The sequence below is a fragment of the Balaenoptera acutorostrata genome, chromosome 13 (genome assembly GCF_949987535.1).
Source record: "Balaenoptera acutorostrata chromosome 13, mBalAcu1.1, whole genome shotgun sequence".
NCBI classification, from domain to species: domain Eukaryota; kingdom Metazoa; phylum Chordata; class Mammalia; order Artiodactyla; family Balaenopteridae; genus Balaenoptera; species Balaenoptera acutorostrata.
Window position 1 is genome coordinate 81058448 of NC_080076.1, and position 18380 is coordinate 81076827.

Sequence of the window (18380 nt, forward strand, 5' to 3'; positions counted from 1 at the left end):
GGTTAGTGAGGGGCTCTGGGAAAGAACAGTGTGCGGTAATGGACTCCGGAGAGCAAAGAGGGGCACGACGTCTTGATCTGAGGACCAAATACTCTCAGCCTTGACCAGAGAGGGTTAGTGTCATATTAGAAACACAGGACGCCTCCAGCATGTGGACCAGCAGCCTGCACATCCAATGTCCACGGAGGGTAGATGTGAGTCTCTTAGGGCACCCTGACAGAAACTTGAGTTTTGTTCTTCTTTGTAAATCATAGGGAAACCAAATGTCTGTACCCATCACATCTCCCGAAGCTGAAAGCGATAAAGGACGACCACTTACAGTCAGTTGCGAGATGTATCTCCACTGAGGAATCGCCTTAAGATGGGGTTTCCATGACAGAAGAGGAGGAGGCCGCCCAGCAGATGACTTTCCTGAGGCTCCCACTGTCCCACGGCTGAGCAGACCAGTCATTTCAACAGGGGCAGAGGAAACAAGAACAGAGCCCTCCAGGACAACAAGGCAGAATTTCTGGTTAAAACGGTGCATGCACATAGGTAAACAAGCATATCCAAATACCACTAGGAAAAAACCTGAGAGCACACGGTGCCAGCTGCTAGAAAGCTGGCACAGGATGAGAAGGGAACAGCATCTGAGTTTCCAGACAATTTTAGATGTCAGGACACGGTGTTCAGGGCCCACTCTTGAAGATGCTGTTAAAACAAAACCAGGAACAAACCACCTCGAGAGAACATGCTTGTTCTAAGAGACCAAACATTTTATCTGGGTGAAGGGTCGATCTCACTCTTGAAACTCAAGAACACAAGAAAACAACAAGAACAATCTCCTTGAATATACTCAACTATCAAGGAATTTTCCTATAGGAAACACGAGAATTTTCCCACTACTCTAAAGAAGTCCAATAAATAACTTTACAGTGAAGGGCCCGAGGAGAACACACACAGATGCCCACAGGTCCCCGAGCAGCCGCAGAGCAGAGGCGCTCAGAGTGCTGACGCCTTCACCAGGTCGCCCACAGTCTTGTCTTTCTTGAACGTAACCCGCCGGCTGGCATTTCCAACTGCTTTACGGAACAAGTCCATCTGGTAAGCCCGGGGGCGAGTGAGGCCAAAGAGCACAGCACAAGAAGTGGTCAAGGTCAAGTCTTCTCCTGAAGACCAGAGAAGGGCTTCAGGCTACAAGTTCTTCAGCAGCGCATCCTCCCAGTGGGTTGAGTCTCCCTCACCGTCACGCGGGGAAGAGCTCGGGAGGGCTCTCTCCGTAGCAGTACTTTGCTATGGGATCCCTATAGGTGTTCTCATGCTGCACGCTCTGTTGGCAAAAGGGAAGAGAAGATCGCCGTGAGACAGAGCAGGATGGCGGCCGGCAGACGCTCCCTGCAGAAGCCCGGGTGAGTCCATCTCCAAATGTCACCAAAAGGGTCCAGGGCACTTTCTGGAGCAAAGGCAGATGCTCAGCACAGAATGCCAATGAAGGGCATGAAAATGGACATAGTGTCACCGCAGGACTGTTTCTTTTATGCACACTAGTGAGTTTTTTTTAACAACCTAGCTGTGACTAGGATAACTTGAGACAAAAAACTTTCCTCAAAGTATTTTACGTCAGATTAAGATCCAATGGGTGTTTTGCACCTGACCCCGTGCTTCAAAGGAATTCAGTCCCCGGCACTGAACCCTGCAGAGATGAAGGAGATGCACTTCAAATTGCTTTCGTCAAGTTTTATGTACCTAAGGGCTGGTACACACGCTGAATCCCACAGTACCACACAAGCTTCATCTGGCCAAGCAAAGTGCGACTTAACACAGACAATCATCCTTGGTGGCTAATTTTTCAGCAATTTGTTTTCATACAAGCAACTTGAGTTTTTGGCTAGTCTAGAATTCATTAATTAGCCTAAAACCAAGGCTAAACATCTAAATTGTAAGTATTAATCCAATTTACAAACATGCAGCCAAATCTTTTCTTTCTTGGGACACTTATAAAGGCAAATTGCCAACTGGTAAATTTCTCTTTACAATGAAAATGCAAAGTATGAAATTTTAGCATCTTCACTCAAGTTTGGAAATAACTCCTGGGTTTTATCAGTTAAAGAAAGAAAATACTTGGCCTTTTCTAGCATTTCTCAGAATGAGAGTATGAATCAAAGTAAGTCATGGGTTCAGCCATCCTCCACATTTCCTTTAAAGACCATTCAAATGGAAAGCTCTTCCAACAAAACAAGGACATCAGGAATTTCTTCATTTTTCAAATGCTCATTATAATCCCTGAAACATTTACCCAGTGATGCTGAATGCTCTAAGAGCAGACCAGAGACATGAAGAGTGGTGTAAAACCCAAAGGCAGACTACAGAAATCTGGCAAAGGGTACAAGAGTTCCAGAGAATGACAAATGAGTCATTTATCTCAGACGGAGCCAGGACAATCTTGCAGACACCATGAATGGAAGCCAGAGGAAGAGCGCCCGTATGACAAACACGTCTGGTGATTTTACAAAGACAGCTCCAACAACCGCCAGATCACAAAGGCTGAGAGCAGAGGATGCGCGGAATGATGGAAAGGCAAAGACGTTCAGACGCTTTCAGCAGCTGGTGCCGTGTTTAGTGCCCAAGAGCAAAGCATTTAATGACAACATGCTGAAAAGTACTGAGAGCTTGGCAACCTACAGATTTACCTGTGTATTTTTCAACACCCACCTGCCCCATCCCCTTGAATCCTAAAATAAACCACAACTTTGTCCCAGAGTAAATTAGTACGCACCCTAACCGAGTGGTTGCTGGAAAGCCTTAAATTTCAGTCAAAGACAGAGGAGAGAACTTCTCTCAGGAATTGGACTATTAGGACTCCACCCAGACTTAAAAATAATTTTAAGCTTCCACTTAAAATACAGACAAGATAATCAGATAGGGAAGATGCAAGTTAGTCGGACCTTGATTTGATATAAATATTTTACATCCCTAACTTGTATAAATCTCATGTTCACATTCTAAATACAGTCAGCCCTCCATACCACGGGTTCCCCATCCGTGGAGTCAACCAACCACGGGTCAAAAGTATTTGAAAAAACTCCAAGAAGTTCCAAAAAGCAAAACATGGTATTTACATTGTATTAGTTATTGTAAGTAATCTAGAGATGATTTAAAGCATACGGGAAGATGTAAGTAGGTAATAGGCAAATATTATGCCATTTTATATGAACGTTTAGGGTTTGGGGTCCTGGAACCAATTACCCTCGGATACCAAGGGATGATGTACTATCAATCCACCAAAGCTCCACACAACTTCGTTTAAATCTCTTCTCCATTATCACCCCACCAAAAGCCCCCAGTGCATATTTTTTAGTTTTCCTGCAGACCCTGACTCCCCCCAGCAAATACCCCAGCTAGAGGCATCACAGCTTCTGACCTGGGATGAGGTCCTGCATTTAGCCAAACACAATTCAAAGTGATCTTCGACTGCCATGAAGAGGTTCTGGAATGCCACAGCTGCCCGGTTGAGGAAGCGCTCCAGGAGAAGTTGCTATGAAAATAAAAGTTAGTACCTGTAATAAATTCCAAACTCAGAAGCACAAGGTAACCTTGGAAATTTCTCCTAAACTAACGGACTGCTGATACGGGGAAGAGGAGGGGAAGGAGAGAGGGAGGGGAGCTCAAGTGAGCAGGAGGGCTGATGTTTTATTCTTCAGATATCTGATTAGGAATACAATGGCCTATTCTGCCAAAGAACCACTGGAGGAATTGGGAACCACCTCCTTTCCTTGTAGACAAAGGCTACCTCACAGCAGCCATTTCCGACACCGACAAGGTTCCCTTCTAAGTTCTATTTCCAAAAGAATCTCACAAGAAGATTCTAATGCTCCTCGTGAAATGCTGGCGGAAAGAATAAAGGAGATGTAGCACAAGGAGCAACTCTCCATACCTTGTTGGGCTGCAGGCAGCAGGAGACACAGTACTCATAGGCGCTGCAGCAGCCATTGGACAAGCAGCCATCACAGCAGTACTGCTTTGTGCCAGGGACGTTGACGTTACAGCAGCCATTTACCAGCAAATCTTTCCTCTCACAAACGTAACCTGAAAGTCAGAGACTAACCTGAGTATAAACCCAGCAGTACCCCCACCTGCCCACCAGGGGCGATCACGAGGCAGCAATGAAAGTCCTGCATGCAAAGAACATAAAGATGGAGTCTGGAGTCAGGGGCATCCTAAGGACCACAGAACCTGGAATCAGACAGTGTCTAATGAGAGCTTGCTTCCTGCATGCGGCAGTTTACAGGAAACATGGACTCCCATTTTATAAGTAGGCTATATATGTCCTAATCTACCTAAAATTACCTTTTAGTCTGCTGTCACATATTTGATGCAATCATCACATTGCCTATGTTTTCCTGTGCTAACCTATGCAAGCCAATTTTTCATCTATGCCTGGGGAAAAATGTCATTCTTTTTCAAAGAAAAATCTGAAAAGAGGAAAAAACCAAGGTTTTCACTCCTGAAAGTGAGATCCTTCTAGATTTAAAACAAACAAAAGACCTCCACATATACTTTTTACATTTAAATACCTTTTAAATACTTACCATTTATTTAGTAGTTTGAAGGATTTTTTAAAATAGTAGTCACACCTAACCTTTATAAACTGATTTAGGCTCCTTTTAATTATACATTGCAGGGATTCAACTACCCCTCAGCATTAGGGAATGAGAGTACTCTAATACCCAAGGAAGAAAAATCCTCCCAATTCCCTCCATTTATCATCTAAACACACCCCCTCCAACCTAGTTCATTCATTCATACTCAACTTTAAGAATCTCCTCACAAAAGCTAATTTATTGTTCATAGCTGCTAAATACACATTTCTCTATATCCTTCTGGGAGTGGGACAGAAAAATGTAAGAATAAGTCCATTAGGGACACCACGTGGCCCATGGGAAACTCCCAGGTGCAGGCCCAGGCCCACAGGTACACACATGGGCCCACGGGTGCACACAGGTGCAGAGCAGCTGTTCCTCACATCATTCCATTCTAAATGCCCCAGCTTCTTAATCCCCAGAGAATGAGACGTCGTGAAGCATGAGTTTGTTTTCAGAAACTACTCTGGAAAACAAAGTCTGTGCAAAAGCAGGAGGAACCATTAAAATAACAATGGAAGGGACCAGAAGGGCCCTCGTGTCACACTGGGGAACCTGAGGCCTACGAGAACCAGATCGCTGCTGTTGTGGTTTTAACTATGCCTTTTGTCTTCTAAATTAAGACAGGATGATTCTAATGCCACATAAAACGTTTCTGGGATTCTTCCTAACTATTCTTACTCACTTTCTTCAGAAGGGTTATAAATTAAAAATCCGAATAAGCCAGCATGTTCCTCAAAATTCTGCCCCAAATGATAAATACAGAGCATCTTATCACATGATCTCTGTGTGAGAAAGATGTAAAGCATTACACTTGTTGAAATGATCTTTCTGCCCTCTTCTCTTTTCCATGTTATAAGTGTTAGCATCTCAGGCCTTCTGTTTTTCCCCAGTACAAACTGCAAGTATTTAGCTTTGAAACCAGGCAGGTCTTTCTAACTTCTGGTGAAAGTCCATCAAGATTTTTCCTTATTTTTTTTTTTTAATTTTATTTATTTATTTATTTATTTATTTGACTGTGCTGGGTCTTTGTTTCTGTGCGAGGGCTTTCTCTAGTTGCAGTGAGCGGGGGGCCACTCTTCATCGCGGTGCGCGGGCCTCTCAGTGTCATGGCCTCTCTCGTTGGGGAGCACAGGCTCCAGATGCGCAAGCTCAGTAGTTGTGGCTCACGGGCCCAGTTGCTCCGCGGCATGTGGGATCTTCCCAGACCAGGGCTCGAACCCGTGTCCCCTGCGTTGGCAGGCAGATTCTCAACCACTGCGCCACCAGGGAAGCCCAAGATTTTTCCTTTTGCATCAGAAATGTACTCCTGCAAACATTATTTCCAACGAGGAGTCCTGTGAGATCACAACCTCAGAGTGTGCTGCTACTGACTGGGAAACCAACTTCTAACCTTTGAAAAATTTTTAACTCTGTTGGTTGTCTTACTGAATAAGGTGTCACCCTGGCAACACTCGTGGGGGTGGCACCTGCTTGCTAAAAGGCAAAAATTCCTTCAAGTTTTCTTTATTACACTGCTTATCTCCTCTCCTGCATTCATGGAGGTAAAATAAAACCTATGGTTCTTGGATTTTTTTTTATTGGTTCTTGGAACTTAAGAAATCTGAGAGTCTTTGTCTCACTTGAATTAAGCAGAGGGAAATCATTCTTTTGCTAGCTATGACGAAAGAAAAGGACAAACTGTCATTCATAACTAATATTAAATATTAAAGTCAAGTTATAAGATTTCATGCTTTCTCACTGAGTATCATACAAACAAAAGCCTATAAGAAAACAGCACTGAACTCCAAGTTCAGTCCTGGTCTTAGTCCTAGGTCTGCCCCTGACTGACTAGCTGGGTCATCTTATGGAAGTAACTTCCCTTCGCTAAACTTTACTCTGTTAAAACAAAGCAAAACAAATGTTACTTGCAATTTAATCTGCTTTTTCAATGTGATCTTAAAAACAGAGCTGGGCACTGTTGAGTCATCAGTGCATTTTTGTGCAAAATTTTCCAGCTCTTCTAATCTAGGTGGGAGGTTTTCCTGATTCCTTCCTTCAATCCCAAAGAATCTCATCTGCTCTGATTCCTTTGAGATCTTTTTGGAAAAGTTTTTTCTTTTTTAATTATTTTGCTGGGGTTGCAAACTTTAAATATAGATATATAAAAAGCACTATAGTTTCATTTTGAAGAGAGTATGTGTCTTCATTTTGTTGGGCTTCATCAGGTATCGATGAAGATTCTAATTCAAGGTTACCTGTATCAATTTCAGTATTGTCACATTCATAACCCATTTGTTCTATGACTCTCTAAGAGAGAGCAAATTTTACTCTTGCAAACTAACCAGATTATTGCAAACCACCAGGTGAAAAGAGAATAAACAATCTGTAAACCAATCGGGGAACTCTGACCACTGTTTGGATAGCTGACATTAAGGAAAAGTGGTACTCTCTTGGAGTGATAATGGTATCCCGTTTATGGTTTATAAAAGAGCCCCTGCCACCTTGGGCAGGTTCCTGAACCGCTTGGTGCCTGTGTCTTCAACTACAAAGTGAAGACAGCAACACCTACACCTCACAGGACTGCTACAACAATCAAATGAGATGTTGTTCAAGGAGAACTTTTAGCCTAGTGCCCAGCATGTAGTAAGGGCTAAATTAATGCAGGCAGAGCATTACCCGGAGTCTCTCCTTGGGGGACTGGGCCAGGCTTAGAGTGGTTAGAGCTCTAGCGGCTGTCTAATCCAAACGCCTCACCAGCACAGGAATCGCCTTTCTTATAGACTAAAACTCTGGGAGAAGGCACCAAAACAGACAGATTGTATTTTTTAATTGAGGTATCGTTGATTTACAATATTACATAAGTTTCAGGTGACAACTTAGTGATACACAATTTTTAAAAGTTATATTCCGTTTATAGTTATTATAAAATATTGGCTATATTCCCCGTGCTGTTTGATATACCTCGGTAGCTTATATTTTATACACAGTAGTTTGTACCTCTTAATCCCCTAGCCCTATCTTGCCGCTATAAAAAGAATGAAATTTTGCCATTCGCAACAACGTGGATGGATTTGGAGGGTATTACACTTAGTGCAGTAAGTCAGACAAAGGAAGACAAATACTATGATATTGTATGATATCACTTATATATGGAATCTAAAAATAAAACTAGTGAATATAACAAAAAAGAAACAGACTGATGTTTTAATAGTAACAGTAAAACATTTTGAAGTGTTTATAATTCATTTGAGATTATGCAGTCAACAAGTCCATTCATTCTCTTCCTAAATGTCAACACTATGTGGATACGATTCAGGTCACCAAGAAGAAAAACTGTTTATCTTGTAGAGTTCACCATCAAAGTGAGAAAAAAAAGACTGTTAAGATCTGAAAGTACTGGGGCTGGGAAGAGACTGGCAGGAAGTAGTCAGGGGGCTGACGCATGATAAAATTCTAACTCTGGAGAGTGTCTCTTATCAAACCAAGCTTCTCTGATGTTGAGGGGAACCTTGAATGATGAGTCAGATATAAAAGACAAAGACCTGAGAAGTGTTGGAAATGGGCAAGAGGGGGAAAGACAGCATATAAAATCCCTATTTAAAAACCTACGAATGGCCCAGGGACTGCAGGAGAGTAAGGGAGCCTGACTAACCAAGTTCATCTGTGATGAGGTGTTTCCCTTGAATGGAGTTCCGGCACTGGTTGCTGGGCCGACTGCTGTTGCCCAAGTTAAACTGCACTTTCCATGGGATGGGCTGATCGTGGTCTTGAACCTGGAGGAGATTCCGATCTCTCACTGCCCTCTCCTCCTACAAAGACACCATAAATGAGAAGGTTAAAGTATCACTTCTTGCATTTTCACCAATTTTTTCATAGAAACTACAGTAATAGGAAAGAAACAATACAAAACAGCTTGCACAACAGGAATCTGCACTCCCCTGGTACGAGCAAAGTCTGAGCCAAAGTCATGAAAAAAAATGCAGGGCTTCCCTGGTGGCACAGTGGTTAAGAATCCACCCGCCGGGACTTCCCTGGTGGCACAGTGGTTGAGAATCTACCTGCCAATGCAGGGGACACGGGTTCAAGCCCTGGTCCGGGATGATCCCATATGCCGCGGGGCAACTAAGCCCATGTGCCACAACTACTGAGCCTGCGCTCTAGAGCCTGTGAGCCACAACTACTGAGCCTGCATGCCACAACTACTGGAGCCCACGCGCCTAGAGCCCGTGCTCAGCAACAAGAGAAGCCACTGCAATGAGAAGCCCGCGCACTGCAACAAAGAGTAGCCCCCACTCGCCACAACTAGAGAAAGCCCACGCGCAGCAACGAAGACCCAACGCAGCCAAGAATAAATAAATAAATAAATAATTTATTATTATTTTTTAAATGCAAAATAAACCTGTAGGAAGAAGTAATAAATTAGGGCTATGCTTCAAAACTGGCAGACTTACATAAATGCCCCTGGACTATATGCACATTTAAATGTGTACAAAAGCATTAATTTTGTCAAAAAATTTTGGAGGGAAAAAGTTTTGAACTTTTTCTGACGGCAAATCATTTAACATATTTTTTATATTAAAACAAATACATTGTGGAATAGAATGTAAAATCTGAATACACTTTTAAAATAGAAGAGGAAACTTCAAAGAAACTTTCCAACTGTCATTTCAGACAATACCTGGACAGGTCTAGGGCACAAGGTTACTTTCATTTGCAGTGAGGAGTTTAGTGGTAAACTAAGGGGAACCCTGAATTGGGAGGTTGATTTCAGGGGCAAGAAGAAGCATGTCAACTTGCAAATTTCTTCTATGAAAAAATACTGAGCATGTGACCCTTAGAACATACCTTTCTTTATAAAAGACACCCATGCCAGCCAGCCCTTTACGTAGACATGCAAAGTGAGGAGTTGCTCTAGAGGCAAGAGTTTAGATCTTTTCTCCTAGCCCCCAAGGCACGGTCGGGCTTTCCAAATTGCCTTTGTTATACTATTAAAGAAACTAAGTAAGGTGCCTGAGTGCCAAAAAACAAGCCATGCAAGAAACAGCCATCTTCTGGATTCGTCAACCTATCTATCACTAGAAAACAAAACAATGATAAGACTCCCTCCAAGAGGCTTTTTATACATAATAGTTTAACCATTCTACCATTTTAATAGAGCTCTGTGGCTTTTGCCGTTAAGAATGATCTGTCATGTGTCACTGTTTGAGAAAAAGGGACTAACCTTGAAAGTTGATGGCAAAGGTTATACTTTAAGACAATGGGAAAGAGCTATACAGTTACTAAGATATTCCTAGGAAAGCTATGTGGGAAGAGCTGTTAATATTTAAAACATGCATATCCACATGTACTTTGGCACAGCAAACACGTCTGAGGCCTAGCCTCTGGAAAGTACAGACGTGTAAGGGTGCACTAGGATGTCTACTACAGCACTGTTTATGTGGTAGAAAAAACCTGGAACCCCAACCACAGAGAAATGAGTGAATAAACACTGGATAGCTATAGCTATTACCTAAAAATTACATATGACTGATGTGTATTTATCTAGAGTAGGAGTCCTTAAACCTGACTTGCTCATCAGATTATGTAAGGACTTCAAATTCTGATTCCTGAGCCCAACTCCAGACTGAGTAAAAAGCTCTGTGGATGGGACCTGGGAATCAATATTTTTAAAGCACTCGGATGATCTTAATACAGAGGACTGCAGATCCCTGGTGGATGTCCATAGTATATTAAGGAAAAAAACAAGTTACAAAATAATGTGCATATTATCACACATTGTATTATAATTGTATTAATACATACACATGGGTTTGTAAGAGCTGAGATAAAGGCATGCAAAGATACTACAGACCATTAACATGGAAGGGACATAGGTGATTATTAACATTTTTCATCATCGTTGGAATAGTTTCATTTTTAATTTAAAATAAAATGATAAAAAATTATTAAAAACATGATCATTAACAACAGGAGACACTAAATGAGGAATCTACAGGAACTCTGTACTATCCTTGAAACTTTTCTGTAAATCCATAATTACTCCAAAATTAAAAGTTTATTTTAAAAAAATGACTGCCAACATGAAAGACATAAATTGCCCACAATCCCATCACTTGAATAAAGCTGTATCTATTTCTGCATATTAACTTCTAGCCTTTGACCCCAGCATTTATACTACAAATTAGGATGCTTCGCATTCAGCTCCTCTTGACACTAATTGGATGGTAAACCATTCAAGTACCTACATTATCTTGATAATCACATTTTCAAGGCTATATAATAATCCATCACGCTGATGTGCTGTAATTTAGTAAAAACATCCTCTACAGATCAACGTTTAAGCCCACCCCAGGTGTTTGGTATCATAAATAGCACTGCAATAAAAATGTAGACCTTTTGCTTATTCTCGAGTAATTTGTGGTAGGAATTATTATTAGTAGAGTCAATGCTAAATAGTGCCAAATATTGATAATTTCCCAAAAGTTATATATGCCATTTGTAACATTACCAGCATTTAAATAACACTGTGCCACTCCACTATTGAATTTTGTTCCTTAATTTACTAAAGGTAAAACAGTCCTTCAAGGTGACTTTCATTTCTATTCTGCCCCCTCTCTTTTGTTTCTTTTATAGGAAAGAACTGGCACTAGCAGGAACAGGATGGGTTATAGCGATACAAAAACAACATCTGTATTCCTTGGTTGGGGCAAGAAGAGGACTTAAATGCAGAAGTCTTGGGAATATGGGACAAATCACTTAGGTGCACAATGCTTAACCACCTGTAAATTCATGAGTTCTGCTGGGACCGTGTCAGTTAACGGCATAATCAAGCTATGTGCAAACTAAAGTGCACTTCAAATGCTACCCTAGATAAATTAATAGCCATAAAGACTTAAGAAGCTGGTCAAAGTACAGTAAACTGGATCTCACAACAAGGTTGAAAGTGCTCTTGACATCACTCTCAAACTTTCCTGTTATTCCTTCTGAAAGAAAATGAGAGTTCACGGACAAGGGCATCCCAGAAGGACCTCTTTCACATTACTATGTTCCTGGTAAACAGGATGGCAATTCTCCCAGCACTTGCACTTGTTTTCAAACATGAATATTCAAGACCTTTCCAAAAGAACTGGTAAGAGTTGTACAACCAGAAAAGACCGTACAAGAGATTGTGTAAGACATAATGGCAAATGTAATGAATTAGCACATGGTCACTTTCCTGAAGGTCCGGTCTTGCAAGGGTGTGGTGAAGGGGCACTGAGGGGATTCCTTCGTTGGACAGTTGGCTTTAAACCTTTCCCAAACTACCCTACTAGGCTGTCTCAATTTTAAGCACCCCCCCCCCGTGTGTGTGTGTGTGTGTGTGTGTGTGTGTGTGTGTGTGTGTATTTTTTCATTCAAGATTCATTCAAAGGTATCAAGTTCTTACAATGTGTTAAAGATACAGAGACAAAGATAGGCAGGTTCTCTATTCTCAAAGAGCCTCCAGGGCCTTCCCTGGTGGCGCAGTGGTTTAGAATCCAGCCGCCAATGCGGGAGACAAGGGTTCGAGCCCTGGTCCGGTAAGATCCCACATGCTGGCAGAGCAACTAAGCCCATGCGCCACAACTACAGAGCCTGCACTCTAGAGTCTGCAAGCCACAACTACTGAGCCTGCGTGCCACAACTACTTTAGTCCATGCGCCTAGAGCCCGTGCTCTGCAACAAAAGAAGTCACCACACTGAGAAGCCGGCGCACCACAACAAAGAGTAGCCCCCGCTCACAGCAACTAGAGGAAGCCCGCACGCAGCAACGAAGACCCAGTGCAGCCATAAATAAATAAATTAATTTAAAAAAAAAAAAGGAGCCTCCAGAATTTTCTTCATAAACTACAAGGAGCTAGAGAAATGTTTTTATTACTAATGTATATTACTTAACTTCTGACTTAAAAAGGGGTATTTTAATAACTGTCCTGTCTCTTTTTCGGGGGTTATCATAAGGGTCAAATGAGATGTGTCCCATGTAAGCAGTAAAGCACTTAAACATAAGGCACTGTCATTAAAAGAATCGCTTATGATTCTCAAAAGTAAAAGAAAAAAGGAGATAAAGGCCAGAGGGAATCCCAATGTCTAATATTTGGGGAATAGCTAATAAATATAGCCTGATCATGGAAATTTTTAGTTATAAAAACTTACACCTAGAAAGAGCTTTTAAAGATGGGGAAAATGCATATATGTTAAGTGAAGAAACAGTAGGCCCTAATTATATTTTTAAAATATGAAGAAAGAAAATATGCCCAAATATCATCAGTGAATCCCTCTGGTTGGTGAGATTAAAGATAATTGCTTTCCTCCTCTACCCTGTGCAGCACTTTACAGACTCTGAAAGGTATGTGTACCCTGGTGATAAGGTGAAAGAGCAGAAAAACAGATTAGCAACTCTCTCTTATGATTTATTACACTTTATACAGTGTCTAACTTGAAACCAATTTACATACTTAATTACGTTAAAGCTAAAGATGTTCATATATTTTCAAGGAGTTATGCAAATAGCCCTGACACTTTCTGGAACTGCACCACTTGAACAACTACAAGAACAGTTATTTACATGAGAGGACCTCTAAGGACCCTTCTGACTCCAAGACTGGGATTTCTCTAATCTCAGCTCAAATGCCCCATAGAGTTAGGCCCACCTTGCCGCTCTATCACAGTACCTTGTTTTGTATTCTTTGTATCACAAATTATTATCTGAAATAAATCTGCTCATTTGCCATTTCTACCCCTCACCCCCTACAGAATATAGGCTCTGGGAGCGTAAGACTGTATCTGCTTTGCCCCCCACTGTATCTCTATCATCTAGCAGACAGTGCCTGGTGCAGCTGGTGTTCACTAAACATTTGTTAAATCAATGCGCCCAAGTCACCTAGCACCCAGTCCTCACCCATAATGGCATCCCCACCAAGGTCACTAATTTCTCCTGTGCTCCCATCCCTACAATTTAAACTATCCCCCCAAGCATTAATTAACATGAAAATCAAAACAGGAATTCAAAGCTGTAGAGAATAATCAACTATTCTCTAGGCAAAAAGTGGCCACATCTGCTCCACGAGTTCACAGTCTCACTGAAGCAGAGCTAAGGACCTTATGAAAAACTCCAAAGCTTTGGAGTTTTTCACAGCCTCTTCTCAATTAATTCTAACCACACCCACCCCGCCTTCCCGTCCAATAGACAGATCGCTGTGCCACAGCACAGCTCTCCCTACAGATGGAGCCTGAGGCGAGGCAAAATGGAGCAGACCCCCTCAAGCCACAGAGCTCAGGAGTGCTGGAAGACCACAGCTGCAGCAGAGAAGAGAGCAGGAGGAGCAAACTCACAGGCATGTAGGAGGAGCATCGGTCAGAACAGGCTCCAAGGATCCTTTACAGTTTTAAAAATTACTGAGGACTTCAGTATGTGAGTTAATGAGGGTTATGGCTATTGATATTTATCATACTGGAAATTAAAACAAATTCTTAAAACATTTATTTTAAATAAGTTATTTATTCGTTTAAAAATAACAATAATGAGCCCATTACATGTCAACAGTTTTTCATGTGTGTGGGGGGAAAAATGTTCTTCAAAACAAAAAAATATATTTGGTGAGATGAGAAAATGTTTTTACATTTCTGCAAATGTTTTTAATGTCTGGCTTGATGGAAAACAGCTGGATTCTCACAACTCCCTCTACATCCAATTTATTGCAATACATTGTTCAGGTTGAAGCTTATGAAGAAAATCTACCTCACACAAATGTGTAGTTGGAAATAGGAGGAGTATTTTAATGGCTCTTCCAGATAATTATGGCTAATCTTCTTTGATACTACTTCAAAACTTGACAAGTATAGTTTCTTAAAAGTTCACTGCAAATGGTGCAGCCACTTTGGAAAACATCCTGGCAGTTCCTCAAAAAGTTAAACACAGAGTTACCAAGTGACCCATCAATTCCACTCCTAGGACCATACTCAAGAGAACTGAAAACATATTTCCAAACAAAACCTTGTACACCAATGTCCATGGCAGCCCTAGTCATAACAGCCAAAAGGCAGATACAAGCCAAGTCTCCATCAAATGATGATGGCTAAACAAAATGTGTTAGATGCCTACAACGGCATATTATTCAGACATAAAAATGAAGTACTAATACATGCTACAACATGGATGAGACTTGAAAACTGGCTTTTAACTGAAAGAAGACAGACACAGAAGACCACATAGTGTATGTTTCCATTTATATGAAATGCCCAGAATACATAAATCCATGGAGACAGAAAGTTGACTAGTGGTTGCCAGGGGCTTGATGGGCAGGGATAGAGAGGTTATATCTAACGCGTTTCTTAGGTAGTGGGGGAATCAGATCCAGAAAAATCTGCAAAACAAAACTGTTGTCAAAAGTTTCAGGGGATTCACGATCACCCCCACACACACACATACACACACCCCTAGGACTGTAGTCACACATCACAAGCTAAAAAAAAAAAAAAAAAAAAAGACACACAAGGAAAAAAAAAAAAGAACAAGGTACACCAGAGTACTTAAAAGGCATTTGTAGGAGGAATTCCCTGGTGGTCAAGTGGTTAGGACTCTGTACTTTCACTGCTGAGGGTCCGGGGTTCGATCCCTGGTCAGGGAACTAAGACCCCACAAGCCCCGCGGTGCAGCCAAAAAAACCAAAGTGGTTGTAGGGAAAGTCACAGTGTAGACAGCATCTGAGTCAGACAGGAAAAATTAGTAGGAGTGTGCCAGGCTGGGAAGAAAGGAAAAGTCACCCCAATTAAAAAGATTTGATTGTTTGTTCAACCAATATCTGAATACCTATGAAGTGCCTGGCAGAAGTCTAGGGACTGGGATTCTATGAACAACAAAGACAAGGTCCCTGGTCTCCAAAAAATTACGTTCTAGAAGGGAGAGTGAGGGGAGACAGATAAACAAGTAAATGACCCAGAAATGCTCAGTAAGTGATGCTTACTGCAAAGAAAATAACGCAGGACTATGGGCAAGGAACTGAAGTCACTGAGATTGTGTCACCTGGTGTGAGCTGGGGCAATAATAGTTAGTCTCACCTGAACTGACAAAAAAAAAAAAAAACCAGGGCTTCCCTGGTGGCGCAGTGGTTGAGAATCTGCCTGCCAATGCAGGAGACACGGGTTCGAGCCCTGGTCTGGGAGGATCCCACATGCCGCGGAGCAACTAGGCCCGTGAGCCACAATTACTGAGCCTGCGCGTCTGGAGCCTGTGCTCCGCAACAAGAGAGGCCGTGACAGTGAGAGGCCTGCGCACCGCGATGAAGAGTGGCCCCCGCTCGCCGCAACTAGAGAAAGCCCTCGCACAGAAACGAAGACCCAACACAGCCATAAATAAAAAATAAATAAATAAATAAACCCAAAAAAGTTTAAAAAAAAAAAAAAACCACTCACAATGCAGAGATCCTGCAACGGGAGTCTGGAGTTCTATCTGAGTGCAACAGGAACCCAAAGAAGAACTAACTATTCACAAGGGAGTGCTGGGATTTTTTTTTTTTCTTTTCAGATTATCACTCCTCCTGCTGGGTAGAGAATAGACTGTAGGATAAGAAAGGAAGCAGAGACCTGTTGGTGGGCTACTGCAGCGGTCCAGACAGGGAAAAGCAGAAGGTATCTGTGGCTGCGGAATGGTAATGCCACTCAGTGAGGCTGGGAAGACTGGAGAGGAAGTGGTGGTGGAGAATCAGGAGTTCTGTTTTGGCCAAGTATGAGGAGCCGACAACACACTCAAAAAGGGACGTCAAGCAAGCAACGGGATGTAAGAACCTTGGGGTTTCTGGATAGGTCTAGGCTAGAGTTAGAAATCAGGGCAGCAACAACATACAGCTGGTATTTAAACCAATGGTGCTAGAGATGAGCTGGGTCAGCTGGGAAGAAGGCAGAGGGCTGAGTCCGGGGTCACTACAGCACCCACCTGACAGAGAAGGAACAACACGTGACCATGAGCAGGCGTCTGCGAAGTTGTGAAAACACAAGTGCAAGCACTTAGTCTGCATGAATGTCACCAACGCATCCCAGTCACCGGAAGAGGCTTATAACACTCAGCCTGTCAGCCTGAGGTGAGAGATGGGATACGGTTCTCTAACTTTCCGTTTTACAATCTCCTAAAACTAAGGTGACCGTATCATTTAGTATTTCTTTTCTACTCATTGACAAATTTTATACGAATATGACCCTTGAGAATGAAAAGGGGAGCTTTTCTAACTCCATCAGCGCAAGAGCATAAACCAGGGCTGTCCCGGGTACACCCTGGCATATGCTCACCCTTTCTAAAAACCTAAACGCCTGCACTGGACCTCTAAACGAAAGGACAATGTTCTGGGTAACATTTCCCACCAAAGCATCCTGCCTTTTCTCCCACAAATTCGCACAGAGAAGAAAAACTAAGCGGATGGGGAGGTGAAATGAAAATTCCACCCAACCACATTATTCACAGAAAGAGCACCTCGTGGGTCCTGAGGCGTCTCCCTGCCGGACAACCGAGCCCCTAAATTAAATGAAAACCAGGCACACCAGCGCTGGCTTCGTAGCTCAGCTGGGCATCTTACTGGCCCAGGCATCCCCACCTTTCCCAGTCTCGAGTTCCCCCGCTGGAACCCGGGGACACCGCCCCCCAGAACGGCCGCGAGGAGAAGGGAGAAATGCTCGCCCCGCTCGGCACTCGGCCTGGCAGGTAGGAGGCAAGGAGACGGCCCTCAGGGTGATAACAAGCACAGCGTAAGGGCCCACAGCACCGGGTTCGAGTCCCAGCTCTGCCCCTGGCCTACCAACGAAATGAACGGGTCCCTTCGCCCGTCCTCAGCCCCAGGACACGAACGCCCACCTCTACGGACCAGGCGGCCTAGCGCACCAGACACTCGGGCAGCGCGGCTGCAGAGGCAGCTTCCCTCACCCGGGGAGGGAGGGCGGCCACTGACCTGCTTGAAGGTGCTGGTGAGGAAGTAGACGAGCGAGAGCCCGAAGACCAGGGCGAGCACCCACCTCTTCCGCAGGAGCCGCCGCCACACCATGGCCGCCAGGTTCACCATCCCGGCGCGGAGCGGGGCAGGCCCGGGGCCCGGGCGGCATGGCCCCTACGCGGCCGGCAGCCCCATGGCTCGCGGCGGGCGCCGGCCCCGCGGCCCTCAGCCCAGCCAGCTCCCGTCAACCACCCCGCGCCTCCCCACGTGACTTCGCCCCACGCACTGCCTCCACACCTCTCGCGTCACCCGCCTGCCTCGTTCGGCCTCCTCCTCATTGGTCCCTGCAGAGAGGCGGCTTCCTATTGGCTGAATCCCGGGAAGGGGGCGGGCAATCGTGTGCGTGCTGCCGGTGGAGCTGTGCCCGGGTCTCAGCGCCGGGCGCCGCGACCTGAGAAAGAACCTGGGGAGAGGCCGGAAGCACTCGGAAGTCAGGTGCTCCCCGGGCCGCGCGAGTGATTGGCTTGGAAGCACAAGAATGATGCCGCTGTGATTGCCGAATCGTCTGGGCAGGTAAAAAGAGAACGTTATTTTTTCCCCCCGGTATGGTCAGCGTAATCTCCTGCCCTTGCAGTCTTGGGGCGTTTCGCGGTAAACTTTGGTTGCAGGAATGAAAAACGCTTGCAGCATTGTATACGGAGCGCACCTGCCTGCTTCCAATGCAAGTGATGCAGGAGATGCTGTCTTGCGTGCATTTCGGTGCAGTCATATAACGGCTCGGGGGTGCAACTTAAAACCTCTCATACATTGAAAACTCAGGTGAAATCCTTCTTAGGGATGGAGC

General features: G+C 43.7%; 2 protein-coding genes across 13 annotated transcripts in view; one reads left to right on the forward strand and one right to left on the reverse strand.

Annotated features, from left to right (window-relative positions):
* SPRING1 (SREBF pathway regulator in golgi 1) overlaps positions 1 to 17808 on the reverse strand; it is a 222041-nt gene extending 204233 nt beyond the window's left edge. For 4 of the 10 annotated variants that reach the window (XM_057526692.1, XM_057526698.1, XM_057526695.1 and 1 more), the window contains exons 1-5: positions 17555 to 17808; positions 8254 to 8410; positions 3914 to 4065; positions 3401 to 3514; positions 320 to 484 (exon numbers count right to left, since the gene is read on the reverse strand). In XM_057526692.1, the coding sequence (XP_057382675.1) occupies positions 320 to 484; positions 3401 to 3514; positions 3914 to 4065; positions 8254 to 8410; positions 17555 to 17665 (699 nt within the window). In that variant the 5' untranslated portion in view covers positions 17666 to 17808. Of the gene's footprint in view, positions 1 to 319; positions 485 to 733; positions 1310 to 1627; positions 1673 to 3400; positions 3515 to 3913; positions 4066 to 8253; positions 8411 to 17554 lie in introns of those variants that run through there. The other 6 variants (XM_057526699.1, XM_057526700.1, XM_057526696.1 and 3 more) reach the window with 4 other exon arrangements.
* A 140-nt stretch (positions 17809 to 17948) lies between these two features.
* The window catches only part of RNFT2 (ring finger protein, transmembrane 2), a 61666-nt gene continuing 61234 nt past the window's right edge, over positions 17949 to 18380 (forward strand). For all 3 annotated transcript variants that reach the window (XM_057527215.1, XM_007189457.2, XM_007189456.2), the window contains exon 1: positions 17949 to 18109. The gene's annotated coding sequence lies outside the window, so the exon portion shown is untranslated. The remainder of the gene's footprint in view (positions 18110 to 18380) is intronic.